We start from the raw sequence: 15,000 nt of genomic DNA, 5'->3' as shown, positions 1-15,000 counted from the left end.
TTTTCCAAATACCAAAGTTCCTCCAGCGTGTTCAATTTTTTTCTTTTTCTTTTTTCAAGCTTAAACGTTTAAAAGAATATAACAGCATTCTTTTAACTCAGTACCATGACGCGTTTTCCTATTCATTCTGCTTACTATTTGGTGATTTTATACAGCTTCAGAAACTTATGTGGGGATTGAAATAGTGAAGACTCTGGCCATTGATCTTCTGACCTCATAGACCCTTCCTAATGTCATTGATATGGTCTAATGGTAGCCAAACTGTCTTGAAATACCCTAATAAAACATGCCAAGCTGTCTTAAAATACCCTTAAAAAGCATGTGTCACCCTATTCCTTCTGGTGACCATTTGGTGATTTTATACAACTTTGGAAACTTATGTTGGGATTGAAATAGTGAAGACTCTGGCCATTAATCTTCTGACCTCCATAAACCCTTCCTAATGTAAAATGAAATAGTCTAAATCGTACACAAATCTCAGGGTAAAAATGTGTCCCAGTATTGAAGGGGTTAACAGCAGCCAGCATTCCAGTCTCCACAGCAACACAGCAGTGAGATAGACAGATGGCTGAAGTGAAGGGAGGTATAGGAGGTATTTTCTATCTACCTGTATCCCCTTCCCATCAATCACAGGTATTCAAAAGGTAATCTTCTCTAGACAGCTACGTGGAGATTACTAGAGAAGGAAGGAGAAGAGACAAAAAAAGGTCAGCAAAATCTGTAATCTAGACCTTAAATTCAAAGGAATGATTTTTTTCTTTTCAAACGTGTCACAAGAGACTACTCCAGCTATCACCCGCACCTCATCTCCAATACACCAGAGTAATTAGTGTTTTACGACCCCCACCCCAATAAATGCTACGCCATATACACCTCATTAACTCCACACCCTTCACTTCACCACCATCACACACACCACAATCACACATCCACCACACCACCACACAAGAATCACCACCACTATCATAGTAACCCTCACCACCACACTAACCACATTAATTGCTCCACCTTCGTGACCTTTCCATTACCACAACAACAACCTTTCCACAACAAGAACAATTTTCAACCACTGTCATGCACGTACGCAATTAATAAATATTATGGCGCTTTCCCGCTACACTGGCACGACTACTCACTACTACTACTACTACTACTACTACTACTACTACTACTACCACTACTTCCACCACCACTACTACCACCACCACCACCACAACAACTACTACTACTACCTACTACTACTATTACTACTACTACTACTACCACTATCACCACTACCACCACTACTACTACTACTACTACTACTACTACTGCTACCACTACAATCAGGAAGGCGTGTAACAGTGAGCAGTGCCATATAAGAGTGCCAGTGACAGCCTTGTACGCCGCTTACCTGACGCAACAACGCACGTGAGATAATTACCACACGACTGGTATTAAAGTGTGGACAGAGAGAGAGAGAGAGAGAGAGAGAGAGAGAGAGAGAGAGAGAGAGGCTATGTGTGTGTGCGTGCTAGATTTTTTTCTTTGTCTCTTACTCACTGATGTCTCTCTCTCTCTCTCTCTCTCTCTCTCTCTCTCTCTCTCTCTCTCTCTCTCTCTCTCTCTCTCTCTTTGACAGCTACTTGTTCTAACTTGAAAGGCCTTGGATAGATCGTGAGTGAGGTTCTCTCTCTCTCTCTCTCTCTCTCTCTCTCTCTCTCTCTCTCTCTCTCAAGGGTGACGTTGACCTGTACTCACTTGTTTGCCTTCACATACCACCAACTAATACGCACACACACACACACACACACACACACACACACACACACACACACACACACACACACAATTACGAACACACAGGCTATGTAAGTAGTAGAAATAGTAGTAGTAGTAGTAGTAGTAGTAGTAGTAGAAGTAGTTGTTGTTGGTGTTGTTGTTATTGATTTTATTGTAGTAGTAGTAGTAGTAGTAGTAGTAGTAGTAGTAGTAGTAGTAGTAGTAGTAGTAGTAGTAGTAACAGCAGCAGCAGCAGGACCAATTACTTGTTCCTCTCACAGCAATGATGACGGTGTTCTACAGGTAACTGGCCTCACCTACACTTGTTATCGCTTCAGTAACTTCCACAGTCATCTTTCTTCGCGCCTGCCTCTGTTACACGCTGCTGGTGCGGGTGGGGGGGTGGAGGTGGAGGGGGAGAAGTGGGAGGAGTGGTTGTACTGGTGGAGTGGAGCTAGGGAGGTGGAGGTGGTGGTGGTGGTAGTGGTGGTGGTGGTGGTGGTGGTTAGGGAGGGGGAGGTGGATGGGGGAGGACGAGGTGTCGGAAACCATGAGAATGAGAAAAAATCTTGACTTTTTTTCACTCTGTTTTGTTGGAGTGTGTGTGTGTGTGTGTGTGTGTGTGTGTGTGTGTGTGTGTGTGTGTGTCTCAGTGTGATTGTGGGAGTTGCTGCGCTCTCTGCTTTTTACTACTACACTATTATCATTATCACCATCACCATCATCATCATCATCATCATCATCATCATCATCATCATCATCATCATCATCATCATCATCATCATCATCGTCATCGTCAGCATCACTGTCGTCGAAGTTGTTAATTTAGTAACAATGAAACCTAAAGACATCAATTTCAAAGTAAACTCTCTCTCTCTCTCTCTCTCTCTCTCTCGAACCACATTTCTCAACCGAACACAAAACACAAACACAGAAAAACACAATACAACAAAAAAAAAAAAACAAAAAGGAAGCGAGAGAGAGAGAGAGAGAGAGAGAGAGAGAGAGAGAGAGAGAGAGAGAGAGAGAGAGAGAGAGAGAGAGAGAAGAATGAGGAAACGAAGCAAAACAAACATGGGAATGAAAGAAGAAAGGCAAGGACGAGAGTAAAGAAGACGAAACAGAAAAAGGAAGAGAAGGTCAAGGAGAGAGGAAGGAAAGGAGGAAGGGAGGAAGGGAGGAAGGGAGGGAGGAAGGGGAAGAAGATTAGAAGCTGCGGGAATAAAAGGGAATGACATTTTTCACCTTTCTTCCTATATTATAGCATCACTGGAGAGGAGGAGGAGGAGGAGGAGGAGGAGGAGGAGGAGGAGGGAGGAGGAGGAGGAAAGGAAGGAGGTTCAAGGCCTGAGATAGGGATTTAACGACCTGCAGTAGATAGGAAGGGGGGGTGGAGGAAAATAGAGGGAGGGAAGGACGGAGATGGAAGGATAGAGGAGAGGAAAGGAAGGTAATGATGATTGTCTCCCTTGAGAGAGAGAGAGAGAGAGAGAGAGAGAGAGAGAGAGAGAGAGAGAGAGAGAGAGGACGTGAAAATCTTGACGTGTTCAATTATTATTACGAAAGTAGGAAGAGAAGAGGGAGGAAAATATAGAACAAAAGAAGGAGGAGGAGGAGGAGGAGGAGGAGGAAGAGGAGAAGTTGAACGATAAGGAGAAGGAGAAGAGGGAGAAAGAGAAGGAGAAGGAAGAAAAGGAGGAGGAGAAGGAGGAGAAGCCGAAAGAGAAAAAGGAGAAGGAGGAGGAGGAGGAGGAGGAGGAGGAGGAGGAAGAGGAGGAGGAGGACAGGTATGAACAGGTGAAGGCAAGAGGTGATGGGAATGTCATTAGCAGAGACGACAGGTAAGTGAGAGAGTAGCGAGAGAAAATGAGGTGAGAAGAAGAGGAAGAGAGAAAAGAAGGAGGAGGAGGAGGAAGAGGAGGAGAAGGAGGAGGAGGAGAGGCAGGTGAGAAACAGGTGTGAGGCAGGTGAACAGGAGGTTATGTATGGCGGGGGCGTGACCCAGTTCCCCTGCCGCCCTGACCTCGTTTTTGAAGTAAGAAGTCAAGAGGGGAAAGAAAAAAGAAGTTGCAGGCGAGACCAGAATTGGGAAAAGGAAAAAAAAAAAGAAAAAATAGAAAGATGTGTATTGGAGTTCGATGCCGTGTGATGTTTCTCGTTTAATTTCCAGGTGGGATATCTCTCTCTCTCTCTCTCTCTCTCTCTCTCTCTCTCTCTCTCTCTCTCTCTCTCTCTATCCTTCGTCACTTTAAAAGAATAAATAGACCAAATAAATGACAACAAAACAAACAAATACCGATGGAGAGAGAGAGAGAGAGAGAGAGAGAGAGAGAGAGAGAGAGAGAGAGAGAGAGAGAGAGAGAGAGAGAGAGATACTGCAGATACTTTTTTTCCTCCTCCCGGTTCAGGCAGAAAAATTCCCTCCGTGCTAATTTCCCTGCAAGATTCAATAATTAACAGGTAATATTCCCTGCGTTACCTGGCGAGGCAGTGTTGCCAGCCTGGGCCCCTGATTGAGGTCATGCGCTTCAGCTGGTAACACTGCTCTTCCGTCGTCTTGGCAATGATGAAGTTACTGAGGAAGGAGGAGGAGGAGGAGGAGGAGGAGGAGAGGGAAAGAACGAGGTGGGGAGATGTTCTGTTCTTCTTCCAGTCAAGGTGAATGTCGGAGGTGAGAGAGAGAGAGAGAGAGAGAGAGAGAGAGAGAGAGAGAGAGAGAGAGAGAGAGAGTACATAGGCGAAAAAATCATACCGACAGTAAAGGAAATAACAACAATAATAATAACCATAATAATAACACCATCGCCACCACCATCGCTGCCACCATCACCACCACTACCACTACTACCACGACCACCACCACCACCACCACCGGGTCGCTGTGGCGGGGGGCGTCGGGGGAGTCTGGTTCCCCTCGAGTGGAGAGGAATGCGGGGCGGCCAGTGGGGCATCGCGGTAGAAATTACAGCTTCCCCCCCTTCCCCCTCCTCCCACGCTCCCCCACTAACCTTCCGCCCGGCACCCTCCTGCCTGCCTGCCTGGCCTCACCCCTTATTGGCCCCCCTTCCCATCAGGACCACCTGCGTTGCCTGCCGCGTTGGGCGTGGCTGTGTTGCCTGAGGGGGCTGCAGGACAGCAGGCTGCCACAAGGTCGTGTGTGAGGGGCGGCAGGACAAGGCAGGGGAAACCTTCACCCTGACATGGCCTTCTTCCCTCCCTCCCCCTCCCGCTCTCCCCCTCAACATAAACACAACTGGAGGCAACACTCACGATTTCTTTGCGAAGGAATTCCATCTTGTGGTCGAGTGCAGTCTTCCCTGACGTGCCGGCGGCAGCAGCGGCGGCTGCGGCAGCCGCGGCGTCCTGGGAGTCGTTGGAGACACGCGAGGAGGACTGTGTTGGCGCGGGGCTGAGGCTGAGGCTGGGGTCTGGCGAGAGCATCATGCCCTGGGGGGAGGAGTCGCTGTCTCCAGAGTCCGCCCCGGAGTCCGAGGAGCACATGGACCATCGTTTCTTGAGGTTCTCGGAGTTCTTGAGGCGCCGCTCGAAGTACTCCCTGCACTGCCGCGCCACCTGGTCCTCGGCGGCTAGCACCTCGCCACACTCAAGGGAGTTCGGGGCGGACTCTTCCAGCGAGTCCAGTCCTCCGTGCGTGCCCGAGTCCGGGGTGAGGAGGCGCGCGGGCGGGGCTGTGAGGTGGGCGGGGATGGTGTCGTACAGAGGGTCGTCCCTGGTTGCCGTATCCTGGCACGCGTCATAGTCACTGTCTGGGGTGACATCGTATATGTGGTGAGGGGGCGAGGGTGGGGGTGAGCGGGGACGCTTCAGGACTGAGGGCGTCATGTCATACATGGGGTTGCCCACGAGGGTAACGGGGCGGGAGGGGTGGGGGGAGGGCGGCTGGCCGGGTTTGTGTCTGGGCAGGGTGGAGCAGCTGCTGGAGGTGTTGCTCTTGAAGCTGCCGTAGTTGCTGGAGGAGGAGGAGGAGTAACCGCTGCTGGCACTGAGGCAGGAGGCGGTGTCAGAGGTGATGTGGTTGAGGGCGGAGTGGGAGAGTGCCAGGGAGAGGCGGGGTCTCCGGGGAAGCGTCACCACGTGGCCGTACTGCCACACGTCCTCGGCGGTGGCGGCGCCCTGGGAGTGCTGCTGCCGCAATCGAGACTCCCCACGCTGCAGCAGGTTCTTGACGCGCTGCTCCACTCGGGTGACGGCGCCCCTCGCCCCGCCGCCAGTCACACTCAGGTTTTCACAGCTCTTGTTCACGGGGCGGCCGTCCGCCAGTTTGCTCTTCGTCACCACCAGGGAGTTGAGGTGCGGGAATTCGCTGGAGGGGGACGGCAGGTCACACTGGCTGGACCGGAACTGACCCAACGTGACGTCCGGTATGACCCCCCGCGTCCCCGCCCCCGTCAGCTTGTACTGCCCGGACCGCATCACGCCGCGCTGGCCTGCCACACCTGCAACACACCAACACAAACACCAATCAATCCACGCATCACAAACACTCCACACGTGACAGGATAGCAAAGGATGTAATGACCTTTGTTTAGCTATCCCCTGTGGGTGGCGTGGGCGGCGAGGCGTGGCTGGGGATACGGTAACACCCCGCTGTCTCCCCGCCACGCACCACGCCCACCTCCACCTCCACTCACGCGTTGGCACGTAGCATAAACATTGACTCGTGGGCGGCGAGGAGCTGAGGCGTTGATGTGAGGTAGGGAGGGAAGGAAGGAAGGGGCGTGGTGTAGTTGTGGTAGTGATAGTAGTAGTTTGTTGTTATTGTTGTTGTTGTTGTTGTTGTTGTGGACGCTGTTGTTTTGGTAACTGTAGTTGTGGTGGTTGTGAAGAAAAATATTCAGCGTGGTAACTGTTAGTGGTGATGACGGTTGTGGTAGTGGTAGTGGTGGTTTGCACTTCATGTGGTGTGGTAGTGTGTTGTGGTGGTGTCAAGGTAAGCTTGTGGAGATGTGTGGTTGTGGTGGCTGCGGTTGTGGTGGTGTGTGGCTGTGGTAATTGTGGTGTAGTGTTTTGTTGTGGTGGTGTGGTAATGGTGTGGTGTTGGTGTGGTTGTGTGGTTGTGTGACAATGGTGTGGTGGTGTGGCAGTGGCGTGTGGTGTGGCAGTGGTGTGGTGGCGGTGGCAGTGGTGTGGCAGAGGTGTGGCAGTGGTAGTGGTGTGGTGTGGTAGTGCGGTAGTGGTGTGGTGGTGTGGCAGTGGTATGGTGGTATGGCAGTGGTGTGGTGTTGTGGCAGTGTTGTGGTGGTGTAGCAGTGGTGTAGTGGTGTAGCAATGGTGTGGTGGTGTAGCAGTGGTGTAGCAATGGTGTAGTGGTGTAGCAGTGGTGTGGTGGTGTGGTAGTGGTGTAGCAGTGGTGTGGTGGTGTGGTAGTGGTGGTGTGGTGGTGTGGTGGTGGTGTAGCAGTGGTGTGGTGGTGTGGTAGTGGTGTAGCAGTAGTGTGGTGGTGTGGTAGTGGTGTAGCAGTGGTGTGGTGGTGTGGTAGTGGTGTAGCAGTGGTGTGGTGTAGCAGTGGTGTGGTGGTGGTGTAGCAGTGGTGTGGTGGTGTGGTAGTGGTGTAACAGTGGTGTGGTGGTGTGGTAGTGGTGTAGCAGTGGTGTGGTGGTGTGGTAGTGGTGTAGCAGTGGTGTGGTGGTGTGGTAGTGGTGTAGCAGTGGTGTGGTGGTAGCAGTGGTGTGGTGTAGCAGTGGTGTGGTGTAGCAGTGGTGTGGTGGTGTGATGGTGGTGTAGACGTGGTGTGGCTGTGTGGTGGTGTGAGGTTAGGTTGTGGTGGAAATACAGGGTAAGACTTGTGACGTGATGGAAATTGTGTAGCTGACCAGCATATGTACTACCAGAGAGAGAGAGAGAGAGAGAGAGAGAGAGAGAGAGAGAGAGAGACGTATTTGAGTCAACAGGAAGAAGTCATGTGAACAGTAATAATAAACACTTAAACGTATCACTGATAGGAGTAGTGTTTCACTGTCTGATCTGCTGCAGTCTCTGACGAGACAGCCAGACGTTACCCTACGGAACGAGCTCAGAGCTCATTATTTCCGATCTTCGGATAGGCCTGAGACCAGACACACACCACACACCGGGACAACAAGGTCACAACTCCTCGATTTACATCCCGTACCTACTCACTGCTAGGTGAACAGGGGCTACACGTGAAAGGAGACACATCCAATATCTCCACCGGGCCGGGGAATCGAACCCTGATCCTCTGGCTTGTGAAGCCAGCGCTCTAACCACTGAGCTACCGGGTGTGTGTGTGTGTGTGTGTGTGTGTGTGTGTGTGTGTGTCATCCAGAGCCGCCCCTCACCAAATTTGGGCCCTAAGCGCAATGAATGCGCATAATGCGCATCAGTGCGCATGCGTCCCCTCGCGCAAAATGTGGCCCCCCCCCATGGAAGACGAGGCCCTGAGCACAGCGCGTGTTCTGCGAGCAAGGAGGGGCGGCCCTGGCGGCACCACTGCTACAATCTCTCCACGCTACTAACAGAATCCATCACAGTATAAGACATTAATAACAACACAATAACCTCTAATTAGAATAACAATTATCCACTTATCTCTATCTCTCTTGATTAGTGGACAGACTCTATCCACTAATCAAGAGAGAGAGAGAGAGAGAGAGAGAGAGAGAGAGAGAGAGAGAGAGAGAGAGAGAGAGAGAGCACAAACATTACCTTTCCCATCATCATTACAGTACACAACACAAGCACTACCACCACCATCACCACCACCACAAGCATGCACACACCACATAACACCCACAGGACATGACAACATCCTGGAGAAGCTCACCATCTCACTGCAGGATCCTTGAGGAGTCCCTGGAGGCGGGGCCGTCAGCAGGACACAGGTGACTACTTCCCTCGCGCACCAACTCTCAGTCAACCCTCAAGTTTTCACTAAATATCACAGCCCACACCACTTTCCACACCCTGGCACTGTTGTCACTGGTGTGCAGCACTCACCAGCGGCACCTCACGCCCCAGCACCTGTCCGCATCACCAAAGGGAGCCGCAAAGTTCACTCGAGAAAGAGAAGTGGCAGAAGAGTCTGTGGAAGGGAGTTGAGACAAGTCCACGTACATCCTCCTCGTCCAACGCTCGCACACTCACTGCTCACTCCTCGTTTTCTGACTCTTCTCGCTGTGCCTCTCTCCCCGTCCCCCGTCCATACTTCCCACTGGCCCTCCCCTGGCAGTTCTGCGTTCTAATCTTAGCTTTCAATACGTATGGCTGATAACTTTGTAACTTGAACGTATGATGCAATGTTGTACGTATTTGTTATTGTTTAGAATGTGTACTTATATGAATAATGATGCACGGTTCTTGTAAATCACGCATGAGGAGGAAATGTTTCATAATATTGGTTCACCTTACGCTTCTTTGACTGCAGGTGGTGTAGAAAACGGTATTGTTAGGGAGTAGCTAAAGGAAACGTAACTCTAAGTACACCCTAAGATATTTTGCGTGATGTGTACTGGTAAAGTTAGTGGTGTCTTTGTAGCGATGAGGAGTAAAAACCACCTAATTCGACCACCCGATAAAGTAAAGAAAGAGGGAAAAGAAATCTAAATAATAAAAAAAATATGAATAAAAGAAAAACAATGCTAAAACTACATGAAGGAGGAAGAGAAAACCAAACAGTAACACAAAAGAACTCATGGAAATAAATGAAGACAACACATTAACCAACAAATTCTTTATTAACAAAACAATCACATATATTCACCAATCATACTGCCACGTCTCAAAACACTCCATACATAAACTTTTTACTCATAGCGCTATATACACACACTATGAGACAAGTACATCAGCATTACCATTACTGTGTGTGCGTGTATGTGTGTGTGTGTGTGTGTGTGTGTGTGTGTGTACCAGAACACACAACTCCAGTAAACTCCAGGAAGGCCAGAGTAACAGTACTGCTACCTTAAGGGACTGGAAGCTGGGGGAGCGAGTGAGAGGCGACTGGCAAGGGAGCTGGGGAGTGAAGGTGTGGGGAGTGTGGAGAAGTGATGGGTGGGGAATAGCAGGTCCTGGTGTGGCGTATACCTCTCCTGACGCAGGCCACACCCTTGGGGAAGAGAATGCAGCGGGGGGTGGGTGAGAGGAGGCGATGAGAGAATGAGAGTGAGAAAGAGGAGGAGGAGGAGGAGGAGGAGGAGGAAGAGGAGGAAGAGGAGAAGGGGAAAGTCTAGAGTCAAGGTCTGTGAAGTGTGTGAGATGAGTGTGATGAGAGGAAGAGAAGGAGAAGTGAAGAAGGGAATAGAGGAATAGAGAATAGTATTTGTATGAGAATATTGATGTGAGAAGGAAGAAAAAATGAGAAAAATAAGGGAAAGTAAAAGGGTTAGGAATGAAGGATTGGAGGATGAATTAAATAATATGAAGAAAAGTAAAAAAAGGAAAAGAGAAAAAGAAAAAGGAAAGCACAGAAAACAGATTACAATGATATACACGAGGATAAAAAAAAATAAGGGAAGGAAAGAGAAGAGGAATGAAGGAGTGAAGGATGAATTAAATGAAATGAAGAAGAGTATGAAAAGAAGAAAAAAATGGAGAAAAGAAAAAAAAACGAGGAAAGGAAATCAGAAAAAAAGAGAAAAAATTAACTAGAATGATCTACACAAAGACGAAAAAAATAAGGAAAGGTGAGAGGAGAGAAATGAAGGAGTGAAAGATGAATTAAATAAAATGAAGAAGAGTACATAAAAATGAGAAAAAATGAAGGATAAAACTGAAAAAAGAAAAGAAAAGAAAGAAAAGCAAAAAATAGACTACAATGATTTATACGAGGATAAAAAAAATAAGAGAAGGTAAGAATGAAATAAAATGAAGAAAAATAGAAAAAAGAAGAAAAAGAACGAAAAAAAAAGAAAAAAGAAAAAGAAAGAAAAATAGACTAGAATGATCTACAGACGAGAGGAACCAGCTCTTCAGAAGTAGGATGAGGTTTCCGCCAGGACACGAGGTTGACCACTGTAGGTGCGCCTGGGGGAGTAGGTGGACAGGGGCTGGAGCGTCCTGTGGGGCTGTGGACGGGGCGAGGGTTCGTATGCTGGGGCGCGAGGAGTCGGGGCGGGGGCTGAGTACCTGCAGAAGGCGACGAAGAAGATATTGCTTAATAATGAATGATAAGAGAAAAGAATAAAAGAAAATTGAAAAAATGGAAAAGAAAAAAAGACAAAAAACGTTAATTGAAAGAAGGATGATGAAAATGAAGGATGCGAGGAGATACAAGTGAAGGAAAAGGCAAGGAGGATTGATATGAAGGAAAGAGAATCAAAAAACTAATGTAAAGGAAGAAAGAAATGAAGGAATGGGAAACAATGCAAACTGAATAATTGTAAGATAAAAAGAGAAAAAAAAACAAGAAATTAATGAAAAATAAGAATTGTTGATTACTGAATAGAAAAAAAAAGGATGGAAATTAAGGATAAGAGGATACAAAGAAAAGAAATAAAAGGAGAAACAACGATATGAAGAAAAACAACGAATGAATAAAAAGTAAAGAAGGAATGAAGGATGGAAAAGAAACTGACAAAATAAAGGAAAAAAAAGAGGATTCATAAAAAAGAAAGAAAGGGAAAAGAGGAAAACATGACAGGGAGAAAGAAAAGGAGAAAGCAAGGAAGAGAGAGAGAGAGAGAGAGAGAGAGAGAGAGAGAGAGAGAGAGAGAGAGAGAGAGAGAGAGAGGTGAGGAAGGGGAGAGAGAGGTCATGGAGTAAGAGCATGTCAAAAAAGGGAGAGTCAGGAAGGGAGAGTCTGTGGGAGGGACAGGTTGTAGCTGGGAGGGAGGGAGAGGGAGAGGGAGGAAGGAAGGGGAGGGAGGAAGGGGGAGGGAGAGGGTGTGGGAGAGGGAGGGAGAGAATGACGTAGTTTATATGTGGGCAGTGCAGGTCACGAGGAGGAGGAGGAGGAAGAAGAAGAAGAAGAAGAAGAAGAAGAGGGGAGGAAGGTAGGGAGGAGGAGGACAAGAAGAAGAAGAAGAAGAAGAAGAAGAAGAAGAAGAAGAAGGAGAAAGCTTAATTAGAAGCACTACATTAATAAACCACCAATCAAACCAAGAAAACAACATCAGGAACAACAACAACAACAATAACAACAACAACAATCGACAACAACAACAACAAAAACAACAACAATAACACAAACAACATTTCTATCCCCCACACACATACAAACAACACACACACACACACACACACACACACACACACACACACACACACACAAGCCCAGGTGAGTAAGCATACATCTGGCTAAGGAAGAGAAACTGGTGGGGCCGGGACAGCAATTTACCGCTAACGGGGATCGAACGGGGGTCAGGCAAGCGAGGAGGAGGAGGAGGAGGAGGAGGAGGAGGAGGAGGAGGAGGAGGAGGAGGAGGAGGAGGAGGAATAGCAGAAAAGCAAAGCAAGAGAAGAGAGGAAATGGGGGAAATTGAAAGAGAAATAAGAAGAAACAGAGAAAGGAAAGGAAGTTAGGAGAAAAAAGGAGGAGGAGGAGGAGGAGGAGGAGGAGGGAGAAAAGAGAAGGAACAGCAGAAAAGCAAAGGAAGAGAAGAGAGGAAATTGGAAAACTAAGAGAGAGAGAGAGAGAAAAAAACAAGAAACTGAAAAAGGGGAAAAAAATGAAGGAGAAAATTAAAAGGAGGAGGAGGAGGAGGAGGAGGAGGAGGAGGAGGAGGAGGAATAGCAGAAAAGGATAGCAAAAGGAGAAAGAGAAAAATAGGAGGACTAAAGAAAAAGATAAGAGAGAAGGAAAGAAAGACGAATTTGAGAACTAGAAAAAGGAAAAGGAGAAGGAGGAAGAGGATCAGAAAAGCGAAGGAAGGGGAAAGAATAAATTTGGGAACTAAAAGAGAGAGGAGTGATGAAAACAAACAAACAAGGGAAAGAGGAGGAAGAAGAAGGGAGAGGAGTGAGGGGAGATAAGGAGGGAAGAGAGGAACATGGAAGGAGATAAGATGGTGTAATGAGAGAGAGAGAGAGAGAGAGAGAGAGAGAGAGAGAGAGAGAGAGAGAGAGAGAGAGAGAGAGAGAGAGAGAGAGAGAGAGAGAGAGAGCAGGAAAACGGAGGAAAGATACTGAAGCAAACAAAAACACACACACACACACACACACACAAGAATAAAAATAGTACAAGGAAAGAGAAGGAAAAACAAGAACACAAGAGACATACAAGAATAAGAAGAGACGAGAAAAAAAAAAAAAACAGGGGGAAGAGAGAAGTTAAGAATACATAGAAATACATAAAACAAATATACAGGATATACATGAGAAGAACAAGCATGATAACTGTTACAAGCATCTACTGAATTACTTATCTAAAACTATCAATGACAGGAGATTCACGTGAGAACACATTAGTAGAACCTGTCTGAGTGAGCTTCTAATATCTTAACTGCATAAACAACATAAAAGTAGAAATTCCTACGATATTAACCCCATCAGTACTGAGACGCATTTTTGCCTTGAGTTTTTGGGTATGATTAGACGATTTTATTGACATTACGAAGGGTCTATGGAGGTCAGAAGATTAATAGCCACAGTCTTCACTATTTTATTCTCCACACAAGTTTCTCAAGCTGTATAAAATCGTCAAATAGTGACCAGAATGTATATGGAGACGCGTCGTGGTACTGAATGGGTTTAAGGAAAAGCTCTCGATTCAGTAACTTTTTATCAAACTAGTAAGAAATATTGTCATTATTTCTTTTACCATATTCATTAAAATTTTCTTTCCATTTCAAAACTCATAATTAATTCATATTCTTTCTCTGTCTTACTGTCTCTGTCTCTGTCTGTCTGTCTGTCTGTCTCTGTCTCTCTCTCTCTCTCTCTCTCTCTCTGTTAGTCCCTTTCCCTCCCCTCTTCTAATTTATCCCCTTCTCTCATTTCCCTGACTCATCACACCCTCTCTTTCTTCCTCCCTTCCGCACCCTTCCCCTCCCTCACTCATCAACCACACCCCTCTTCTTCTTCCTCTCTTCCCCTCCCCTCCTCTCCCCTCTCATCAACCACACTCACAGCATAAAAAGAAATATAAATAGCAAACTACCTTTAAATAATAAAAAAAATACAGAAAAATTAAAACAAAAAATGATTACAAGTGAAAAAAAAAAAAAAACACGAGTCAGAAAGTTGGCGGGGAGAATTCTTACCTTTGTCTAGGAATATTATATTGGCTATCAGTAGTCCAGGGGTCGAGGCGCTCACGGCGGGAGTAGCTCGGGGGAGGGCCAGAGGGGGTGGACAGAATCGGTGCAGGTGGTGGTGGTGGTGGTGGTGGTGGGGGTGGTGGCGGTGGTGGTGGTGGTGGTGGTGGTGGTGACGGCTCAGGGGCGGCGCTGTAAGGCTGTAGTCTGGGGTTGACGGCCTGTGCTGGGGCGCGGGCGTGGTTGGGGGTGGCGGAGGTCCTTCGGTTCACTGCCTGTGAGAAGGATAAGGAGTGAAGGATAACAAGGAAAAGATATGAGGAAATTAATAAGGAAGTGAAGAAAAACAGAAATAGATAATGATAATGAATTACTACTACTACTACTACTACTGCTACTACTACTACTACTACTACTACTACTACTACTACTACTACTACTACTACTACTACTACTACTACTACTACTACTACTACTATTACAAATACTACCCCCACTAATACCACCACTATTACTACTACAAATATTAACACCACCACCACCACTACTACTACTACTACTACTACTACTACTATATACTACTACTACTGTTACAAATACTACCCTCAATAATACCACCACTACTACTACTACTACTACTACAAATACTACTACTACTACTACTACTACTACTACTACTACTACTACTACTACTACTACTACTACTACTACTACTACTACTAGTACTACTACTACTACTATTACAAATACTAACACTTATGATAACAAGGAGTGGAAGAAAACAAAAGGAAAAAAAATATTAGAAGGAAAAAAATTGCGGTAACAAATCTTGAAAAACTGTTTCCGGTGGATGAGAGAGAGAGCGAGCGAGAGAGAGAGAGAGAGAGAGAGAGAGAGAGAGAGAGAGAGAGAGAGAGAGAGAGAGAGAGAGAGAGAGAGAGAGAGAGAGAGAGAAAAGAAAAAACACAAACCAGTAACCAAAAAAGAAGAAAAGAAGAAGAAAAAAAAAACATTGATCTGCCACATAAACCCTTCACAAATTCAACACCTGCCTCGTTAAAGA

At 46.8% G+C, this 15,000-nt stretch overlaps 2 protein-coding genes across 4 annotated transcripts in view; both read right to left on the bottom strand.

Annotated features, from left to right (window-relative positions):
* LOC123512946 (endochitinase A-like) overlaps nt 1-8,909 on the bottom strand; it is a 126,948-nt gene extending 118,039 nt beyond the window's left edge. For 2 of the 3 annotated variants that reach the window (XM_045269660.1, XM_045269662.1), the window contains exons 1-2: nt 8,567-8,909; nt 5,032-6,218 (exon numbers count right to left, since the gene is read on the bottom strand). In XM_045269660.1, coding sequence (XP_045125595.1) covers nt 5,032-6,195 — 1,164 coding nt within the window. In that variant the 5' untranslated portion in view covers nt 6,196-6,218; nt 8,567-8,909. The remainder of the gene's footprint in view (nt 1-5,031; nt 6,219-8,566) is intronic. The other variant, XM_045269661.1, reaches the window with a different exon arrangement.
* Nucleotides 8,910-9,457: 548 nt separating this feature from the next.
* LOC123512947 (phospholipid phosphatase-related protein type 2-like) overlaps nt 9,458-15,000 on the bottom strand; it is a 17,384-nt gene continuing 11,841 nt past the window's right edge. Inside the window, exons 8-9 of the mRNA XM_045269664.1 lie at nt 13,944-14,212; nt 9,458-10,869 (exon numbers count right to left, since the gene is read on the bottom strand). Of these exons, the coding sequence (XP_045125599.1) occupies nt 10,713-10,869; nt 13,944-14,212 (426 nt within the window). The 3' untranslated portion in view covers nt 9,458-10,712. The remainder of the gene's footprint in view (nt 10,870-13,943; nt 14,213-15,000) is intronic.

Source organism: Portunus trituberculatus, chromosome 35 (assembly GCF_017591435.1).
Source record: "Portunus trituberculatus isolate SZX2019 chromosome 35, ASM1759143v1, whole genome shotgun sequence".
Classification (NCBI taxonomy): Eukaryota; Metazoa; Arthropoda; class Malacostraca; order Decapoda; family Portunidae; genus Portunus; species Portunus trituberculatus.
This window is presented reverse-complemented; position numbering and strand designations above follow the sequence as displayed.